This window comes from Grampus griseus (genome assembly GCF_964374135.1).
Source record: "Grampus griseus genome assembly, chromosome: 2".
Taxonomy (NCBI): Eukaryota; Metazoa; Chordata; class Mammalia; order Artiodactyla; family Delphinidae; genus Grampus; species Grampus griseus.
In genome coordinates this window covers 103,722,893-103,742,825 of record NC_139018.1, presented here as the reverse complement: position 1 = coordinate 103,742,825, position 19,933 = coordinate 103,722,893, and the positions used below count along the sequence as shown (strand labels likewise).

General features: G+C 43.6%; 1 protein-coding gene across 1 annotated transcript in view; it reads left to right on the top strand.

The window, feature by feature from the left end:
- The window catches only part of ANXA2 (annexin A2), a 44,331-nt gene that overhangs the window by 6,830 nt on the left and 17,568 nt on the right, over window positions 1-19,933 (top strand). The window contains exons 2-3 of the mRNA XM_082649128.1: window positions 4,776-4,834; window positions 8,236-8,335. Coding sequence (XP_082505254.1) covers window positions 4,787-4,834; window positions 8,236-8,335 — 148 coding nt within the window. The 5' untranslated portion in view covers window positions 4,776-4,786. The remainder of the gene's footprint in view (window positions 1-4,775; window positions 4,835-8,235; window positions 8,336-19,933) is intronic.

Below are 19,933 nucleotides of genomic sequence, written 5' to 3'. Positions count from 1 at the left end.
CTCAAACTAGTCAGTACCTCACCTCTCAGACCCTTAGCCAGTCTCACTGATGCTGCTTTTATCTTTCTCTCTCTCCATGTCTTAATCTCTTGGAATGAAGAGCCACTGTGGTGAAGTTGAAAGGGCAAGGGCCCAAGAGTCAGGGGACCTGGAACCTGGCCCTGACTCCCTTTCTCATTAGCTGGGTGACCTGGGCTAGTCTTCCTGGGGCGAGAAGGGAAGAGAGCTGCAAGGTTCTGCAGGAGTGGAGTCTGTGTTTCATAGTTTTGTGTGTGTCTCTCCCAGCCTTTAATGTGGGGCAGGCCCGGTGTGTGTGTGTTAGGGGCTTGTTGATTGATTACCTGGGTGTCACCAGTGATTGTAACCTACAGTAGCCCTGCCAAGACTTTCTCTTTCTGCTTCCAAGGATAGCAGCACTCTGACATCTTCTCATTAGTCATATGCACTATATTAAGCTAATGTTTTAACAAACATAAGTGGTACAGCCGACTCTTTCTTCTGGAGATTAATTAGTCGTCTGCAAGATGACTTTGCATTCCCAGGGGATTGGATGTAGTGAAGAGACCAGGATGTAGTGAAGAAACCAGCGGATTGGATGTAGTGAAGAAATGAGGGCCATGGTTTAAAAAAAAAAATTATTATTAAATAATATTTTTAATATTTATTTTTAATATTTATATTTAATATTTATTTATTTGGGCTGCGCCGGGTCTTAGTTGCAGCACGCAGGATCTTTTAGCTATGGCACGTATGCAGGATCTAGTTCCCTGACCAGGGATCGAACCTGGGCCCCCTGCATTGAGAGCGCAGAGTCTTAACCACTGGACCACCAGGGAAGTCCTGAGGGCCGTGTTTTATTTCTAAGGTGAAAATGTGTTTGCCCTTAAGCTTGCATGGAGTAGGCAATATTTATATGGATACAGAAGACACTTGCATGGAGTAATCCCAAGCTTCATGGATATTGTTTTTTTGGTTACTGTGACATTCTTTTACTACAGAATGAGTATCAACAATATAAATATAAATGTTCATTATGCAAAATAGCAACTCATTTCTGACCGTTTATTTAGCACCTAGAGTGTGCAGAGGCCCTCTTCAATCTGTGGGGGAACTGGGACTCTGGGGCCTATGAGACCCCCGTTTGGTTGAATTGTACTATGTATTTGCCATCTGAATGTGTGGCGCACGCGTGGCAGGAACTCAGGACACTCTTGCTCAGTGGTGAGTAAGTCTAGCGGCATCAGAAAGTGTTTCTGGCATTGAAAGGTGGGAGAGGCAGTGCCGGGGAATGTGGGCCGCAGCCACCCCATTGGAGCAGGTGCCAGAGGTGTGGTGACTTGAGGAATGGGCAGCATCTGTAACCAGAAGAAGAGACAAGGGTAAGGGGATGAGGCAGGAGATACGAATCAAGGTGCTGTGGATTAAAGCTGTTACGGTGTGTTTGGGGAGAAGCAAGGAACAGTTTGGTTGAGGTCCACTTTTGCTGGGGAGTACATAGAGGGCTGGACGGAGCTGGAGTAAGAGAACATCACGGAAGGATGGATTTTGAACTATTTATTGTGACAAGATAAAATAGAGGAATTTCGTTGGTAGTGGCACGTAGGACTGACGTGAGGTGAAAGAGCGGTACCACTGTCGACCGTTAAACAGCAAGGAAGACTTGTGAGCCTTTTTAAAATCCCCATTTTCTGTCTCTGTATTGTGCCTGTGGGAGAAGGATTACATGAATCTGATGGTCTTTGGTTTATACCATACTGAGGGGTTGGGACATGGTTAGGCAGCTGTCTCCCAAGCCGGTGCTCGGAGCTGGAAAGGCAACTTGAAAGAACTCCCTGGCAGAAACTTACCCGCCTCTGCAAGTTGCGATTTCCTAAACCTCAGAACCCATGTGAAGTAACTGATCTAATAAATAAGTGGAATTTAATCCACCCGGAAACAACTCTGACTTGTTGGTCTTCTTTTTGCTTTGACGTTTTTCTTTCTTAGCTGTTTACAGTGGGGACTAGAATTCTGCGAGGCAGATGACAACCGTTGACCCCTCACTGCAAACCTAGCCCAGTTCTGACTGAGCCCCAGGGGTGGGAGTCCAGACCAGGGCTTAGGTGGTCCGTGTCCTGGGGAGCTCATGTCCTCTTTGGTGATTCTCAGCAGTCTCCTGATGAGACGCTGTAGAATGTGTCTTGGTCCAAGTTGAAGTTGGAGATTATTCTTCGATTTTACATTCTTATACTAATTCTTCCACATCTGGTGTGTACTTGACACTTACAGCACATCTCAGTGTGGTCTGGACACCTTTCAGTGCTTGACAGCCCCATGTGGCTGGTGGCTAGTGTCTTGGACAGTCCAGCTACAGAGCAAGACTCTTAAAGAAAATAGACTTTATTTTTCAGGGCAGTTTTCGGTTCATAGAATAATTGACTATGAAGTCAGAGTTCCCATATATTCCCAGCACCCCCTCTATATACACACACAACCTCTCCAACTATCAAAATCCCCCACCAGAGAAGTACATTTGTTATAATTGCTGGACCTACATTGACACATCTTTATCACTCAAAACACATAGTTTACATTAGGGTTCATTCTTGGTGTTGTAAACTCTGTGGATTTGGGCAAACGTGTCATAACATGTATCCACCATTACTGTATCACAGCCCTAAAAATCTTCTGCGCTCTGCCAGTTCGTCCCTCCCTCCTTCCCCTCTAAGCCGTAGCAGCCACTGATCCTTTTACTGTCTCCATGGTTGTGCCTTTTCCAGAATGGCATATAATTGGAATCATACAGTATGTAGCCTTTTCAAACTGCTTTTTTCACTTAGTAACATACATTTAAGTTTGCTTCGTGTCTGTTCATGGCTTGATAGCTCATTTCTTTTTAGTGCTGAATAATATTACATTGTCTGGATGTACCACGGTTTATTTATAGAGGATGACTTTACAAACTAGGATCGTATCCCAGTGCTGTGATGCATTGCAGGGGTTGGGGGTGTGTGTGATAGTGTCTGAGAGTTGTGGGAATGGGGGAGTTGGAATAGCTGTGATTTTCTTTTTTGCCGTGTGCTTAAAAAGCTTCTATAAGCATCTGGGCTTCCCTGGTGGCGCAGTGGTTGAGAGTCTGCCTGCCGATGCAGGGGATACGGGTTCGTGCCCCGGTCCGGGAAGATCCCACGTGCCGCGGAGCCGGAGCGGCTAGGCCCGTGAGCCATGGCCACTGAGCCTGTGCATCCGGAGCCTGTGCTCCGCAATGGGAGAGGCCGCAACAGTGAGAGGCCCACGTACTGCCAAAAAAAAAAAAAAAAAAAAATGCTTCTGTAAGCATCAAGAAGAGAGAGGATGTCGTGTAGGAGAGACCTCATGGTGAAAATCTTGTAGAAATACTTCCATAACCATAAATAAAGGCGAATCTTTTTCTCTTAATTCCTCTAACTCACCCCACACAGAGCCTGGAATCTGCCTAGTCCAAAGCCTTCTGATAAATTAACAAATGTCTATGTCCAAATATTCCTTCAAAGCCAGCTGACTGAAAACACGTAGACTAAGCAAACTGTTGGAAGAGAAAAGAAAGCTGAATTGCATGGGCACCCTTTCCTTGATCAAAGAATATTAAGCAAAAAGAGACCAAAACAGGAGTTGCTGCAATTCAGACGTCGTTCCCACTGTTTGAGGATGCAGCTCTGCTCTGTTTTCTTTATTTTCGGGAGGCTGTTGGCTGAATGACCTGTCTTGTCTCAGTGGAGGTAAATTTCCTGCCAGTTGAGCACTTTTTATTGGCAGGGGTTGGTATATCAATTCCGAGAACTGTGTGATTGCAAAGCTGGAAAGCCAGTTCATTACGTTGTCGTATCACTGTCCAATTAAGTGTATTAACTGAAAGATGACTTAACTTCAGCCATTTTGAATCTTAAATACAAGTATCAGTCTTCTATGGGATGAGTTAAGGTCAAAATCTGTCCATTGTGTTTCTCATCAACAGTTTAATATCTTCTTTTTTTTTAACACCTTTATTGGGGTATAATTGCTTTACAATGGTGTGCTAGTTTCCACTTTATAACAAAGTGAATTAGTCATACATATACATATGTTCCCATATCTCTTCCCTCTTGCGTCTCCTTCCCACCCCCCATCCCACCCCTCTAGGTGGTCACAAAGCACCGAGCTGATCTCCCTGTGCTATGCGGCTGCTTCCCACTAGCTATCTACCTTACGTTTGGTAGTGTATATATGTCCATGCAGTTTAATATCTTCTAAGCATTGGTGAGGTAAGAGACTAATTATGGATAGTAATAAAGGGCTCCATTTAGGAATCAGCCAGCATGAAAATGCTACTGATTTCAGTTCATATCCATAGTTTTCAGACTATGGATATATATTATATATGATATATTAAATTATTGGTGAAAAATACAGCAGTACTGGATGGTTTGACAAGATCATCACTTTTTAGGAGAACTGGAAGATTCAGTCTTATCCTGTTTGGACTGGTCTTGGGAAGAAACGTTTTGGTTTTGTATTTACAAGTCAGTCTCCCCAGGTTCTCTTCAAACTGGGCAAGAACAAGACTAGCTAGTTCTGTCGTCCATCCCAAACCTAAGGCAAACCATCTCTCAGCTTTAATTTTCCTAATCACAAGATAGGAATTGCATCTATTTGCACAAATTACTCTAATATCGTCAGATGAAATGGCCCAAGAAGTAGAGATGAGTATAATGAATCACTGCGCTTCGGGGGAAAGGAAAGCCTGTTCATAATAAAGAATTGTACTTTTTTTTTTCCAGCTTCTTTCAAAATGTCTACCGTTCATGAAATTCTCTGCAAGCTCAGCTTGGAGGGTGATGTAAGTATATCATTTTCACTTTGTGTAATTTTTGCAACTTGGTCATCTCTCTGGGTAGCTGTGCCTCTTCCTTTCCTTGTACATCTAAGGAAAATGAGGACAAAATTCGGACAGTCATTCCCGGAATCCCCTTGCTTCCCTGTCTTCCCCAGTGCTTTAGCTGTTCCTAGTAGTTCAATTTGAAAGAAATGGTATGGCTCCAGAAACTGTTTTGGCATCACATTAAAATTGGACAGACACTAGTGACACTGAGATGCTTGGAATTTTATCCTGCTATATACTTAACATGCCAGTGGTAGTAATTATTGTGATGATACAGGACTTTTTTTTTTTGCATTAGCGGGCCTCTCACTGTTGTGGCCTCTCCCATTGCGGAGCACAGGCTCCGGACGCGCAGGCTCAGTGGCCATGGCTCACGGGCCCAGCCGCTCCACGGCATGTGGGATCTTCCCGGACCGGGGCACGAACCCGTGTCCCCCGCATCGGCAGGCGGACTCTCAACCACTGCACCACCAGGGAAGCCCGAGGACTTTTTTTTCTTTTTCTTTAATTGGAGTATAGTTGCTTTACACTTCTGTGTCAGTCAGTTTCTGATATACAGCAAAGTGAATCAGCCATACGGATACATATATCCCCTCTTTTTTGGATTTCCTTTCCATTTGGGTCACAACAGAGCACTGAGTAGAGTTCCCTGTGCTCTACAGAAGGTACTCATTGATACAGGATTTTTAATGTCATGCCCTCAGATTTTATTAATAGTTGGCATAAGCCACAGCCATATTGAAAATGATCCTGCATGTTTTGGACTTCTTATAGTGTCCAGAGAGTTATTCCAGACAAGGACTTTTTAAAATTTAGTACCTGGGAAAGCTTTTCTTCAAAATAGCTAGAATTTTTTTTTTTTAACTAAATAATAGAAGTATTATAATTCATCTTGTTGCCTTTTTTGCTTTGGCTATCAGGTAGCTCAGACTTATACTTAATTGTCTTTCACAGGAACTTGGAAATTCTGATACATTTGCTTTTTTGTTTTACAGTCAAAAATTTTAAAAGCTATATGCAAAATTATGTCATTACAAATGCTTTTAGAATAAAGTAGAGTATAAATTATGAATATGTAAACTATCTAATAATACCATACATCTTTCAGGTTATCTTGGCAGAACTGACTTTTACAGAAACTCAGCAGTGACACTGGTTTGTAGGCATATCTTCCAGATATTTCAAAATACGCTCTGACTGAAATTAAAATACAAAGAAAGCACTCAAGTGGGTTGACAGCAGCTTGGGTCATGTGGTACAGAACCCTCTGTCTCTGGTGCTTGCCAATAAAACATTCAGATGGATGATGTTGGTGCGAGCACAGGTTGTATGGAGTGTAAAGCCTACCTCGTTTTCCTCTTTCTTCTTGGACCTTGTGCACACTGTTGTTGGCAACCATACAAGCAGCATGTTGAGGTCCAGACAAGTCCAAGAGCTAAATAAAATTTTTTCTTAATGGATCAGATCATTAGATCATTTTTAGTATCGGGTTTCATCAGAGGGCTTTTCATGTGGCCCTTGAAGTTACTCTAGTATGATGTGCTTCTCTGTGGAGAGATGGGACTGCAATAGAAAATGTCATGTATTCCCCAATACTTTGAGGGAAGAGAAACATCACTTGGACCTCCATAACTTGATTTTCAGATAAATGAATTTTACAGGTAGTAAGTTCAGTTATCCATTTAATTTTATTTCCGGAGATACTATAAAATTATGTAAAACTTTTCCCTACTCACTGTTGTTTTTGGGATGAGATGACACAGCACCTGATATATGAAGCCATATTTGATATGGCTCGATGGCCAGACTGCCTGCCTTTGTTAATAACTGATGGCATTGTTAATAAATAGGAAAATGTGTTCCCTTAGATTTCTGTCCTCATTTTGTAGCCACCATAGCATATATAGTAAGTATTTCAGAATAACACTTTGTCATTACCTTTTCCTGAATGTGTACGCTATTCCCATTGAGTTAATCTTACTGGAAAGTTTAAGTAGTGAAATTACATGGAAAACACCTTGATAATCCACTGTGTTTCAGTTATATGTATTAACTGGATTTACTATTTGGCCAAGATGGTCACAAGTACATTTTGGAACATTTTGTCCAGCCCTGAACTTAGATTTGTGGCTTTGTGCTAGGAGACATTTGGGAGGATGGCATCTTAGTTGTCTACCTGCACAGCCTCACTGCTAATAAATGCTGGGGTGCCTTGTCACGTGATGCGTGTGGGTGGAAAGGTAAGTCAGGGCAACTCAGTCTCCGACTATTCCCAGAAACTGAGCCTAGACGGAGTCATGATGTGATGGGAGGTGTGCAGTGTGGGGAGGCAGGGATGGGGAGCCTTGACATTGAAGGCGGTGTAGTGGTGGATGGGTCCACTGGCCATCAGCCAACCTAAAGAACATTGTCAGTCCTGTTTTGTCTGTCCTTTGCTTTGGGACTGGATAGCAGGGAGGAGGAGGGCTGTAAGTGCATTTCAAAGGAGAGAAGTTAACACTCTGGGGAGGAGAACTGATGTAGAATCATGCTGTTGTCCTTACCTCAGTCTGGGGTGGGGAGAGCTGGGGAGGGTCCATCAGATCTGGAAGGATGATGGGCTTTGAAAAGCACCAGAAAGGAAGAACCTATGGTTTAAAGGGCAGTGAGAAAAAAAATACTAGGAAGAGTAGTAGGCAGAGGGGATCGTGTTAAAGACAGCAGAATGGAGGGTAGAGAGAGTAGAGAAAGCCGGCGGAACCTGGCCGATATGAAGAGGATGTGGGCCATGTGGCCTGACCACCTTGGTTCCACGGCGGTGGCCAGAGGTGGGGGGGATGCAGGAAGAAGATGCTTCCCTCACTTACCTCATAGTCCGAGACAGGCAGGCAGGCATTCTACATTTGCTTTTTAAAGAATTGTGAGCTCAATGATACAGGCTCAGTGGAAATTCATGTGCCTGTAGCAAAAACTTGGCTAAACACACTTGTCATTCAGGCATTTCCACATTTCCAGCTTGTTTCAAATTTTGGCCAGCCCAGTTTCATGCTCTTCAAAGCCTTCCGCAAAGAAACGGGTGGTTTCAAGTGCCCAGCTTTGCGTTTTCCGCCTTTGAGCTTGCATGAAAAGTAAGATGAAATGTAGAAATAGATTTATCATATTCTAAACTAGTTGAGCCTTTGAAGAAGAATTCTCATTAGAAATAAGGAAGTTTCGTATCCTATGTGGGATGGCATGTTCATATACTTACTGAGTTACCTAGCCTAAGAATGATGCGAATTATTAAAAGAAACAATAGGGAAAAAAATTTTAGGAATTGACATTTCAACAAGAGGATTTTAAATATGTGGGATTGAAGTGTGTTTGTCTTTTAACCTCAGCACTCCACACCTCCAAGTGCGTACGGGTCAGTCAAAGCGTACACCAACTTTGATGCGGAGCGGGATGCTCTGAACATTGAGACAGCCATCAAGACTAAAGGTAGGCCATCCATTTGTCCTCCTTGTCAAACACTGACCAAAGGGTTTTTAGTCTCTTTCTTGAATCTTCATATATTGGTCATTTGAAATCGTCATCAAGCTTTAATGGAGCGATCAAAACCTACCCCACCCCATCCTTCTCTCCTTTGTTCCCCCTCTTTCTCCCTCCCTCCCTCCTCTCTTTGGAGAGAAGAAGATTTAAAACATGAGAAACTAAATCACCGAATAGCACAGTGACATGGAAATAGGCTTTAGCTGAGGGCCAGGAGGGCTGATCCCCTGGGTGTGTGCTTTGGGCTGAGCTCTTCACTTTGAGGCCTCACTGCCCCTTCTATAAGGAAGAATTTGGTCATGGTGATCCCTAAGGGTCTCTTTTTGGTCCTAAATCCCCTTGAATTTTATTACATTTCTTGGAAAAATGCTGGGAACATTTTACTGCTTTGATCTCAGATTGATCTAATGAGCGAAAAATTCAGACTTCTTTTTTTTTTTTTTTTTTTTAGCTCCACAAGTTATTACGCCCCTCCTTAGGCCTGGAGCTTGGGTTTGAAGAGCTGTCGGGATGATTGTATTTCCTAGAGTTCCAGGATGAGTAAGAGAGGACAAGGAGGCATAAAAGCCTCTGTTCTGAAATAAAGCAGATAAAGCATTTAATTGGGTAAGAGTTGAGTGAGGGCCTGTTGAGCAAGGGCCTGTTCAGGTCATCGTGCTGTTTTCTGTATCCACAAAAGCCAGCGTTCAGACTTCTTTGGCTTACGTTAACGAAGCATGTACCTTTGGGGTTGCCCCATCCCTGGATCCTTGGAAACACTGTGATTATTGTAGTGATGCTTGTGATTCACCACACTCTTTTCCCCTTTTGGACAAAGTGCTTCTTTTCATATGAGGCTAGATTGAGACACGTATGTGATCCAGCAGCCAGAGTGGGTGCTTGTTCATCCCCTGCTGACGAGTTGTGGGACATTAGGACGATGGAGTGCTTTTACTTATTGACACATGCATACAATTCACATACGGGTCACTGACAGACTGGGGACCTCAGTCAGGGTGACCTGGGGCCCTAAAATTGGCGTGGACATGTGTCCCCGTTATGCCGGCATATATACTGATTGTGCCCCCTTTCGCCCTCCGAATTGTCTTGTTTTGCAGGATAAATTGCATAGTCACTTTTCCTAGAACCCTTGGAAAAACTGGTGACTGTGTTTCCAGGGATAGGAAGGAGTGCAGAAAGATCCTTTACGTCCTGTGGTTCTAATAGGACATAGGTTTGCGTCACTGGCCTCAAAGCAGCCTTCGTTTCCATGGGGACATTGTGGGCACCTCCCACTACGGGCGGCCTGGACAACTAACTACCTTCAAAAAGCCATCTTTTTTGGTGCTTTTAAATGACGATACTTGTCAAAGGCCAAGCTGGGAAGTCAGGAAGTCACTAGTCAGAAAATGAAACTAAAGTCTGCAGGGCTTACCTCCCTGCAGTCAGTTCTACTTGGTGGAGCCTAGTGGATGAGAGCATATGTGTTCGTGGGTTCAAATCTTAGCTCTACCACTAATTTACTAGCTGTCTGACTCTGGGAAAACATTTAACTTTCTTAAGCCTCAGCTTCCTTACTGTAGAAGGAGGGCTAATGAAAGTTCCCACCTCACAGGGTTGTTGTGAAGTAGGAAGCTCTTAGCATGGTGCCTGGCATATAGATAATACTCAAAATATGTCACCTTAACACACACACACACACACACACACACACACACAGTCCGCTCACACACACACACACACACGCAATCCGCTCTCCTAAAAACTCACCTTCTCACTATTTGAATGTGCTTGCATTCCTGGGGTTTCCCAACTAGCCATTGTAGAGATATAACCGAAGTTTAACAGTTAACTCATCTGACAAAGATGGTGCCTTTTACAAGCTTGAGACAAAGGCTGCTTTTATCCCTGCATGAGAAAGCTTTTAGCACACTGGAATGTAAAGATTGCGCAAATGAACTCTGGTAACAGCTGAAACTCCCAGGGTAATAAAAATACCTTCAGGCGCTTTCTGAGTTAGAAAAATACTGTAGTTTCTAAGCAGAAACATCTGGAGGGCTAAGATCTGGATTCCTGCATTCCAGTTTGGTCAAGTGCAGATGACATCACCATTATTAGGGTTGCAGCTGCTTATTGAGTGCTGCTGATTATGGGCTGGCGTGGCACCAGGCACTTCAGGAACATTCTTCCTAGGTGAACTTCAGATTAATCCTCTCGTGTAGGGTGCTATCGTCCCCAGTTTATGGCGGACATAATTTAGGATTAACATGCTCCAGGTCTCTTGGCTGTGGTTCAGATAGGGGTTTTAACACGACTCTTTCCAGCCCCAGGGCTGTGCTCTCAAGCACCCCAGTGTTATGCTACCCACCTGCCAGGGTTGGACTTTTTACTTTGCCGTGAGTTGTTTTCAGGCATGAGAACATTTTCTAGCTGTGATTCTATGGGTGTCAGATACATGTTATATTTGTGGGTCCGGCTTTTGGTCTCCTGTCTTCTTCTCTCCCAAACTTAATGCCCGGTGGGTCCCACTTAAGACTGCTTTTTATTATTTGTTTTTGGTGCCTAGTGATTTTAAAGAGTAACTGATTTTTCTTGAGTTAAGTCTGTTGGTCCTTTAAAATAGTTTCTAGATTGTTGGTATATTTAGAACCTTAAATCCTTCTAGGAAACTCGAGAGGAAAGAATATGATAGCTATACAGAGTTCTGAGTTGTAACAAAGATTTTATTATCAGCATTGGTTATTACTTTTATTCACATCTTTATTAGAGTATAATTGCTTTACAATGGTGTGTCAGTTTCTGCTTTATAACAAAGTGAATCAGTTATACATATACATATGTCCCCATATCTCTTCCCTCTTGGATCTCGGTCCCTCCCACCCTCCCTATCCCACCCCTCTAGGTGGTCACAAAGCACTGAGCTGATCTCCCTGTGCTGTATCAGCATTGGTTATGATGGTGACAAACCTAGATCCATCTTCTAGTTGGAGAGTGACTTAGTACATTATGGTAACTGCCTTTATATTGCATAGAATGTCTGTAGAATGTCACCAAGACATGAGAAGTAAAGTTTGTAAACAATTTTTTTACATTGTTATTGAGATATAATTCACATCTCATACAATTCACCTATATAAAATGTACAATTCAGTTTTTTTTAGTATATCCACTGAATTGTACAGCCATCACCACAATTTTGGAACGCTCATATTTCACCTTGAATTTGTCAGTTGCGTAGGAAATGGACATAAGATAGTGTATACAGTATGATCATACCACCACAATTTTTTTTATGTCAGAAAGAAAAAGATAAAAGGCATTATTAACTGATATATAGAATTATGGGTAATTGATTCTTTTCCTGTGTTTTCGGTATATTCTGTTTTTTCCAATTTTTCTGTGGTGACATGTATTACCTTCATAACAGAAAGCAGTAAACTAAATTAAAAACAAAAATGAAGTCATCGTAGTTGAACAACATGGGTTTGAACTCCACTTACACGTGGAGGTTTTTCAACGCTAAGTACTACGGTGCTACGCGGTCAGAGGTTGGTTGGATCCACAGATATGGAACTGAGGATAAGGAGGGCCGACTATAAATTATATGTGGATTTTCTGCTGTTGGGGGTATCGGCACCCCAAACCCTCCAGTTGTTCGAGGGTCAGCTGTAGTTGGGAAACTCACATTCCTTTTGGTTTTTTCTCCTTCCCCTTGATCTTTTTAGATACTAACACTAGTTTAAAAAAAATGAGCTAATTAAGATCTTACCTTCCCTTTTAGAATGCCTTTCACTTTAAGTGTAATTAGGAAGCTCATGCCCCACCTTAACTGGCTCTGTCTCAAACCCTTTTCCAGGAGAATACAATGCAAATTAATTGGTGTTTCCCTGACATCCAAGGAAACAGGGTAAACCTCAAATGCTGATACAAACAACGCCAAAGGACCGTGAAAAGATGACCCTCTGGGCCTCCCCTCTCAGGGTAGCCCAGGTGTGTGTGCGCACGTGTGTGTGCGTGTGCCGAGTGTAGAGCATGCTGGGCATTACCTGTACTGCCTGATGTACGTCCGCTTCCCTATCCGAGTACTCGCAGGCAGAAGGGCTGTGAGCAAGTCAGCTGTGGCCTAGGGTTACTCACTGCTCTTAAACCCAAGGATTGTAAACCGAGGCAGGCCTGCAGTGGAGAGAGTTAGGAGGGGCAGACCTGGGTGACATCTATAGGCTGGTGCTGCCTAGACTGGTCAGAAGGCCCCAAAACAGCTCTTATCCCTCCCTTCTCCTCTGCCCTTATCTCTCACCTGAGCTGCTAGGGCATTTGTCCTTATTTATTTATAAAATATTTATTTATTTGGTTGTGCCGGGTCTTAGTTGCTGCAGGTGGGCTCCTTAGTTGTGGCACGTGAACTCTTAGTTGTGGCATGCATGTGAGATCTATTTCCCTGACCCGGGCCCCCTGCATTGGGAGTGCGGAGTCTTACCCACTGCGCCACCAGGGAAGTCCCTGTCCTTATTTTTACGGGCCTCCTTGCCTCATCCATTGCAGATTCTCTGTCTAGCTTCATCTCCAGGCTATTCGGTGCCACAAACAGAGCCTTTGCTCTCTCAGGAGTGTGCAGCCCGCTTCTAGTGGGAGTGTTGGCGCACTTCTGACATCCAGGCAGTTCCCACTCATCTTGGCCTGAGCTGATGCACCGCCTCTTCTCCGAGCTTTCTCTAAGTGGGAGGCAGAATCATTTATTCCTTGATCTGTGTCTCATTTATAGCTCTTGCCACATTGTGTTATGGTTATTTATCTATGAGTTTGTCTCTCCCACCAGAAAGTGAGCTCCTTGAGGGCAACGACTTTATTTCATTAAACTTTTCTAATGCCCAGGCCCCTGGGATCATGTGAAAAAGTACATATTTAACCTGAATAGTAGTGAAAATGTACACAGATACCGGCATACAGGTGAGTGCAGAGTCAGGATATGTGGCTGGCAAGAGAAGGCAGCAGAAGGCAGTTCCAGAATCCGGACCATATCCCCGAAGGATTAACAGTCCCCTAGTAAGCTTTGATCCTTTTTTCCAAAAGGAATTTAGCTCACACTTGTAAGTTTGCTTTGTTTTTGGTTTGAAGGGATCTCAGTGTTCCCTGAGCATGTCACCTAAACCAAATGGAGGATTGCTTTGTGTATGCTCTGGCTTGAGGTAGACTCTGCAATTACTTACCTTAATTAATGTCTAGTTAGAAACTGAATAAAGCCATGCAAAAGTAGTAATATTGCTTAATTAACAAGAGGTTTCTGAGACTTAGATCTGTAGGAGTCTCTTGGTCTAGATTGGCCTTGGGTTAAATATATACTGCAGAGTGTACAACACAGCTGTGAATGGTTTACCATATGGGTCCAAATAACTAGAAAGGAAAGTCAGCTAAATTAGAAAAGGATGAATCTAGACTACATAAAATAGATTGTAATTAGAAGCAGCACAACCCCGGAGTTAGTGTAAGTGCCAATAAACTGGTACAGCTTCGGTCTCTCTCTGGAAGGGAAGGGTAATGAATTGCCCTATTATTATTGCCAGTTTTGATTTTAGCAGTATTTGTGTTCTCCGGAAGGGTTGCAGAAGCGGGTGATTTTTCCCTCCCTTATAAGCACAAGTATAGAAGCATACGGCAGCAAGTTTCTGCGCTTATTTTTTTCTTATACTTCGGAAATGGAGCTGCTTAAGATTTCCAGCGTGGCCGAAAGACTTAACATCCCATGGCAGTGGGAAGCAAGCCAGGATATGTATTTTTGGTTTCACCTGCACACCTGGAGGTATATTCATTTAGCTGAGACAGCAATGAGGAATGTATTCTCTCTTTTTTTTGCGGTACGTGGGCCTCTCACTGTTGTGGCCTCTCCCGTTGCGGAGCATAGGCTCCGGACGCGCAGGCCCAGCGGCCGTGGCTCACGGGCCCAGCCGCTCCGCGGCATGTGGGATCTTCCCGGACCGGGGCACGAACCCGTGTCCCCTGCATCGGCAGGCGGACTCTCAACCACTGAGCCACCAGGGAAGACCAGGAATGTATTCTCTTGAAGATGCCAGGAGGCAGATTGGCTCTGAAAAGTAGCTTCTCTCCCACGGGAGCGGCATCGGAGATGTGGGCCCAAACTAAGAACCCCCACGCCTGAGTGTGAGCACGCTTGTGGGAAAGGCCTTTCTGCCCCACGTAGCCCAGGGCCTTCTCACTCTAACCATCCTGGAAGTGAACAGGAGGGAACAAAACCTTCCCGTTGATGAGGACTTTCCTTTTGTGTTCAAGCTCACTTTAGACTGAATTCTCCTCTTACAGCACTGCTGGGAACAAAGAGGGACCAGTGCTGAGTCACGGCCACCTTTACTCAGGGCACAGATTTTCTGATTTTTTTCAAGATGATCATTGTCTACTCGGGTAGGTAGATGCCAGACTCATGCCAAGGAGCCTGTGAAACATGGGTGAAGGAGTCCCTGGTGCCTTTCTCATTGTAGGCATCGGCTGTGTTGCCTGCCTGTCAGCTTTTTTTTTCCTGTAAAAAATGGTTACCCCTTTTCCATGAGGAAATCCCAATACCGGTGACACCCAGGGACGATGGAAGTCACCACGTTCAGGTGTCAGCAGTGCTGAGACAATAACTAGTAACTTCTCTGTCAGCTGAGTTCAGGGCGGGTATCAGTTTCTTTTACATCTGTTCAGATTTTTTTACTTCTGACTCAGGAAGCTGGTAGAGCAACAGGGCACAAATTGGTGCTTTCATTTTATGCATAACCCTTCATTTGCAATTTTATTTGATTTCGATCTTGAGTAGTGGCCTTTGTGTTTTCCTGCTGGTCCTGTAGAGTATCTCAGAAATGTAATTATGCGCAGAAGGCAGACAGGGTTCCAGATTATTAAAATACCCCAGTGGGATTACCAAGGAGACTGTACTTAAATCCTTTCTAAGGGACTCAGCTGAGGTGAGACCAGAGCAGAATGGAAATAGAAGAAATTTGATTTCTGGGCCCAATCCTCTTCTTAGGCACTTAGCTAAACCACGCTTTCCTTGAGTCGGGGCAGGCAGCACCGTGGCAGATGGTGGGAAGGGTACTTTGGGCAACAGTGTGTGTGTGAGTGTCTGTGTGCGTGCATGTGTTTCTCTGTCTCTAAAATCACTCTTACTGGCATTTTAGGCTCCCACGGAGTTATGAATGGCTACTTCCAGAAGAGAGTCTTCTAGCTCTTTCTCTTGAAGAAAACCTCAGTTGGGTTAGCTCAGTGGCCACGCATTGTTACTGGGTGGCAAATCATTATCTACAGATTACTCAACGGGTGTACATTTGTATGGTCTAAACAGTAAGTCCAGTTCTGTAGACAGATAGACACGTTACTGTCTCCAGTCCTTTTTAGCAACAAGATGGAGGAGTGTGGTAGAAAGAAGTACCAGATTATAATTCAAAAAGGTACAAACGTGACTCATAGAGATATAGGATAAACACGTGGCAAACATTTATTTAATTCATTGAGATAGGGCTGGTTAAAAGGGAAATTTGAGAGACTAGGTGTTTATAGACACTGAGGAAAGAATGTTGGAAGAAGATTGCTAGGCTGGATACAAGACCGTTAATGTCCTTCAGGGCACTGAAGCCATAATCTTGGGGGCTATCCTTTCTACTGGACCAAAATCTACAAGTTAACACATAACCCCATAGAGCCTATGCCGTGATCAGTAGTGAGTAGCAAGTTGAGTGAGAGCGTGCCCTGGAGAAACAGTCTTGGATGGGCCTTTTAGCCACACTGGGAAGACATGTTCCCTTCCTTTTGCCTTATTTTCAAGTTTTGGATTATTTTCTGTAATAGGAGGCAGAATAGCCCAACGTAGATATTTAATCCTGGTTTGAATCCCAGCTCTGCAAGTGACTTGCTTGTGTGACCTTGGGTGAGTCCTCGTCTTTTCCTCATTGGTACAATGGGGATGACACTAACACCCATCGCACATGGACAGGATGACAATTGCAAGAGAGCTTTGTACAAAGCACCTTGTAAAATGCCTGGCATGTAGGTACTCAGTGAATGGTTGATACTATCAATATTATAATAAAATAAAACCCATGGGTCTGTGCCTTCTGCTCTCTCTGTGGCCTGCCTGTGACCTTGTTGTAAAGATGGTTTCTGAGGTTTGATACTGATATGCCCAGTAACCTAAGCCAAGTCCCGGTTTTACCTGTGATCTAGATAAGGAGCGGATCTGGGCAGTTTTCCTTTATCTTCTAACTAGTCAGTCAGCCCTGCCTGGAGGGCCTCCTGAGTCCTTTATCAAACACAATGAAATCTGTTTTCTCTGTGCAGTCAGTGTGCCTTGGCAGATGTGAGTCAGATCCTGTGCAGAATGGCCTCTTGGTTCCTGGCCATGAACAGTAAAGATGCACATTTTCCATGCAGTGCCAGATGTGGAGCTGACTTGGGGTTTCCACCCGCGGAGAGGAGGAGACTCCAGGAGGCCCATTTTGTGGGTTTGGATTCAGCCGTTATTTTAGACTGCAAGTGTTCTTTGTTTTAAAAACATGGCTGATGTTTTAAGGAACCCACGACCCCACAGTTTTCTATGTGAGCCCTGCTGTCAGCGGTGCCTTCCCATGGCATCACTTGCCGGAGCTGTGGCTTCAGGTGACTAGCACTTAGAACAGGGACTGATTTTTTTTCAGATGCCCTAGAGTGTGGGAAGCATTTTTGTAGTTAGCTGATAAGATTAGTTGGCCATTTTCATTCAAGGAAAAAATGCTTAAAAACTTTCGTGCTGCTTTCCATCAGGAGCCAGATAAATTTGTGTCTTAGTTCCTCACCAGTCTTGAAAATCTTAACTTCTGTTAGTGTTGAAAAGACATTTAATGTCCCTCAACAGAGGATTGGATAAAGAAGATGTGGTACATACATACAATGGAATATTACTCAGCCATAAAAAAGAATGAGATAATGCCATTTGCAGCAACATGGGTGAACCTAGAGATTATCATACTAAGTGCAGTAAGTCAGACAGAGAAAGACAAGTATCATATGATATCACTTATATGTAGAATCTAAAAAGATGATACAAGTGACTTATTTACAAAACAGAAACAGACTCACAAGCCTTCGAAAATAAACTTACGGTTACCAAAGGGGAAAGGTTGGGGGGAGGGATAAGTTAGGAGGTTGGGATTAACATATACACACTACTATATATAAAATAGATAATCAGCAAGGACCTACTGTATGGCACAGGGAACTCTATTAAGTATTCTATAATAACCTATATGGGAAAAGAATCTGAAAAAGCATGGATATATGTATATAAACATGTATAACTGAATCACTTTGCTGTACACCTGAAACACAACATTGTAAATTAACTATACTCCAGTGTAAAATAAAAATTAAATTTAAGAAAGGCATTAAAAAAAAATCTGCCCGAATCACAGAATTTACTGTGTTCTCCCCCACATTCTGTGGGATCCTGCACCCATGTCATTGTTTCCCAATGTGAGGCTTTGCTTGGATTACTTTGTGACCTTCTGTATCAAACACAAGAGGAATGGGATGGGAAAATAGGCATTATTCACATTTATTGTTTTCTTTATGCGTTTGCTTCATCCACGCAGTTTCTTTTCGACCCTGGGCTCCTTCCCTCAGCAGACACTTCCCTTCTCACTGGCACAGGAGCAATCGGAAAGTGCAAATCCAGAGAGGCAGAGCCTCATCTGCCGTCGTCTGCACCTACGTTAACCTTGTTTAAATGTAAAGCTTTCCTGGTGTACTGGCACTTGCTGTGCATTTGTTGACGGTGATTGTGCTGACATAGGTAGCTGAACGTTCAGCCCTCATCCTTCAGCTGCATCCTGGGCAGGAGTGGTGAGTCACCAGATGACCCTTGCAGCTTCAACCTGGACTGGACTGTTTTCCACAGGAATAAACCGTCTCACCAGTTATGATGCCAGGTCGAGAGGAAGCAGCACTGTTCTGAAGATAAGATGGTGAAATCCCACTGGCAGATGTGTGCATTCTGGGGTTCCAACACAGGACGTGCCTTCCATGGCTTTGAGTAGGCCATCGATCCTGGGCACTATGATTTATTTTCCTCTTTCTAGTTCAATTTGAAACTTGCGCACAGTGGTATGGGAGGAGCAGCTGATGCAGGTGAGGCCCTCGGAAGGAGGAGGGGGCTTCCACTGGCAGAAATAGTCTCCATTTACTTTCTTTGTAGTTGCTGGCATTAGCATCTGTGCAGTGTATCAGATCTTTCATTGGTGAGGGGTCCCAGCATGCTCGATGCTGCATTGCAGCAGTCTGTTTGTTGGGTAAGTAATTCAGGTAAAATACACTTAGACGCCTTCAGGCTCTAGTTGTTGCTGAGTCCCAGGTGAGATTCAGGTTAACCACCCAGGCTCTTTACGGGGATTTCCAGTAACTGGATTGTATTCTGACTCTGTTGGCTGAATGCTAAGCTGCTATGAACAGAAAGGTTCATTGTTTGGTTGCTAAGAGAGGTTTGTTTCAATGACTAAGAACACGGGGCTGCACTGAAGTTTGTGGCGTGAGCTCTTTTCGGGTGTTATTTCTTACCAGGGTTGTTTGAACAAAGGTAAGCATTTCTTTCCCTAAGATTGTAGTTGACCCTGCACCTCACAGAAGCAGTTGGTAGAAGCGATTTAATAGTCTTATACACAGGCAGATTTCCAATGACCTTTCTACTTCCCACCCATGCTTTTCCATCTCTGTTGGCGATTCTCAAATAAAGAATCACCAGGGAGCTGGTTGAAATGCTGCTTCCCAGGTCCAAAGTCCACAAGAGTCTTTAATCATATCTCAGAGGGCAGGGAGGCCCAGGGAGCTGTGTTTTTTTTTTAATTTTCTTTAATTTTTAAAATTGAAGTACAGTTGATTTACAATATTATATTAGTTTCAGGTATATAGCATAGTGATTTGGTATTTTTGCAAATTATACTCCATTATAGGTTATTACAAGATAATGGCTATAATTCCCTGTGCTGTACGGTATATCCTTGTTGCTTATCTATTTTATACATATTTTTTTTTTTTTTGGCCATACGTGGGCCTCTCACTGCTGTGGCCTCTCCTACTGCGGAGCACAGGCTCCGGACGCACAGGCCCAGCGGCCATGGCTAACGGGTCCAGCTGCTCTGCAGCATATGGGATCTTCCCAGACTGGGGCATGAACCCGTGTCCCCTGCATCGGCAGGCGGACTCTCAACCACTGCGCCACCAGGGAAGCCCTATACCGTCATTTTAAATGTCTGTATATTATCCCACTATAAGGACAAAAACATTTATTTAATCAATCTACTATTAGACATTTTCCCCCTTTATTTTTTGCCAAAATAAGCATCTTTGAAACGATCTCATATTCAGCAGTTGGGTTTCTACGTTGACACCAGCTACTCTGAAAATCAGAGCTGAAGGTATAAATGCTGCAGTTAAGGTAACTAACGTATTGGTATGAATTCACTTAAAAATGAGTATGTAAATACAAAAATGTTACTTATTTTTATACCCAGAAATTCTAACTTTCTGCTTTTTGATCTTTCTAACACACTT